General features: G+C 62.9%; 1 protein-coding gene across 1 annotated transcript in view; it reads left to right on the top strand.

Annotated features, from left to right (window-relative positions):
• CAMTA1 (calmodulin binding transcription activator 1) overlaps positions 1-2,331 on the top strand; it is a 294,680-nt gene that overhangs the window by 207,751 nt on the left and 84,598 nt on the right. The window contains 3 exon segments of the mRNA XM_021715722.1: positions 1-3; positions 1,078-2,327; positions 2,330-2,331. The exon segment at positions 1-3 is cut by the window's left edge and continues 409 nt beyond it; the exon segment at positions 2,330-2,331 is cut by the window's right edge and continues 132 nt beyond it. Coding sequence (XP_021571397.1) covers positions 1-3; positions 1,078-2,327; positions 2,330-2,331 — 1,255 coding nt within the window.

The raw sequence follows: 2,331 nt of genomic DNA, 5'->3' as shown, positions 1-2,331 counted from the left end.
TCGGTGCTGTTCTGGTGCAGCAGTACGGGCTTGGCCACCTTGCCGTTCCTCTTCTCGCGGCTCGAGCCCTTGCCGTGGCTGTGCTCATGCTTGCCCTCAGACACGTCGTTGTGCTGCACCTCTGCGTGGCTCCCATACCCCCCTGTCCGTGGCTCCACCTTCGGCGAGATGATGCGGTGTTTGGCACTGTTACACTTGTGGTGCACGCTGCTGCCCGCGCCTGCGGAGATCAGAGCACAGCACACACGCACGCACACATGCATGCACGGGCACGCACACACACACGCACACACGCAGAGAGAGGGTCAGGGCTGGGATGGTGGCAGACCCTGCTCCTGGGCAATGAGGGCCCCTGGCAGGCCCCAGGCTCCACCCCTGGGGCGCTCAGGGTCTTGGACCCCTGTATCCCAAGCCCTGGGGCTCTCCCATGGCTCATGGCGCCATCCTCCAATGATCATGGGGCTTTATCCTTGACTATCCTTGGACTAGGAAGAGGAGCCTCCTGGCACATGGAGAGTCGGGAAGGGGAAGGAGCAGAGAATGTCACCGTCCAGGAGGAAAGTCCACCATCAGAGGCAGACTCCACTCCCCTGGGAGGGCTCCTGCTGGCCAGAGGGCCTCGGTCCAGGGAGGGTAGCCGTGTCCCTACCCTCTTGCCCCTGACCCCAACTTCCGACACCCGTTCAGGCCGTGCAGTGTTTCAGGAAACTCTTGACAACCAGGTGCCCCGGTGGGAGCCTCCCTGCGGCCTGGAAACCAGGGGTCGAGAGGGAGGTGGAGATACACACTCTCTGGATCAGCTCTGGGGCCACAGGACCAAAGAAGGTTCTAGACCTTGCTCCAGAGGCAGAAAGGTATTGGAGTCTAGGCCTGTCTCAGCTCTTGGGGGGGCAAAAATCCTAATCCTAACTAAGCAAGAACAGAGCCCCAGACCCTCAGTTCAGAGGCAGGGAGGAAGAAAGCCTCAGGGACCAAACGTGCCTGAGCTCTGGCGAGTCTCCCTGGCCCTCCCTGGACCCGGCGGCCAGCACAGCTTTTCTCTCTCGTCCATCTAATATTTTCATTGCATCTGATAAGGGTCACTTTGCTTCTGATAACAGGGCGAATGCTCCCCGTGTACTCCATGTCCCCCACCGCTGGCCCCAACCATCACCTCCTCTCGCCTGACGCTTCTCAGGGCCTCGTCCTGGCCGTGAGCTCCGACGGCCACAAGTTCACCTTCCCCACCACGGGCAGCTCAGAGAGCCTGTCAATGTTGCCCGCCAACGTGTCCGAAGAGCTGGTCCTCTCCACCACCCTCGACGGCAGCCGGAAGATTCCGGAGACCACCATGAACTTTGACCCCGACTGTTTCCTCAACAACCCAAAGCAGGGCCAGACGTACGGGGGTGGCGGCCTGAAGGCCGAGATGGCGGGCACCAACATCCGGCACTCTCCGCCCGTGGAGAGGAGCTTCAGCTTCGGCACCGTCCTTGCCAAGGAGATCAAGACGGAGGACACCTCCTTCGAGCAGCAGATGGCCAAGGAAGCCTACTCCTCATCCGCGGCGGCCGCGGCATCCAGCTCCCTCACCCTGACCGCCGGCTCCAGCCTCCTGCCGTCGGGCGGTGGCCTGAGCCCCAGTACCACGCTGGAGCAGATGGACTTCAGCGCCATAGACTCCAACAAGGATTACGCGTCCAGCTTCAGCCAGACGGGTCACAGCCCCCACATCCACCAGACGCCCTCCCCCAGCTTCTTCCTGCAGGACGCCAGCAAACCCCTCCCCGTCGAGCAGAATGCCCACAGCAGCCTGACTGACTCCGGGGGCTCCTTTGTGATGCCCACGGTGAAAACCGAGGCCTCGTCCCAGACCAGCTCCTGCAGCGGCCATGTGGAGACACGGATAGAGTCCACCTCCTCCCTGCACCTCATGCAGTTCCAGGCCAACTTCCAGGCCATGACGGCAGAAGGCGAGGTCACCATGGAGACCTCGCAGGCGGCCGAGGGGGGCGAGGTCCTCCTCAAGTCTGGGGAGCTGCAGGCCTGCAGCTCCGAGCACTACCTGCAGCCCGAGAGCAACGGCGTGATCCGCAGTGCCGGCGGCGTCCCCATCCTCCCGGGCAACGTGGTGCAGGGACTCTACCCGGTGGCCCAGCCCAGCCTGGGCAACGCCTCCAACATGGAGCTCAGCCTGGACCACTTCGACATCTCCTTCAGCAACCAATTCTCCGACCTGATCAATGACTTCATCTCCGTAGAGGGGGGCGGCGGCACCCTCTACGGACACCAGCTGGTGTCGGGGGACAGCGCAGCACTCTCGCAGTCGGAAGATGGGCCCCGCGCCCCCTT

The sequence above is a fragment of the Carlito syrichta genome, unplaced genomic scaffold (assembly GCF_000164805.1).
Source record: "Carlito syrichta isolate Samal-C Ts95f unplaced genomic scaffold, Tarsius_syrichta-2.0.1 Scaffold307329, whole genome shotgun sequence".
Classification (NCBI taxonomy): Eukaryota; Metazoa; Chordata; class Mammalia; order Primates; family Tarsiidae; genus Carlito; species Carlito syrichta.
This window is presented reverse-complemented; position numbering and strand designations above follow the sequence as displayed.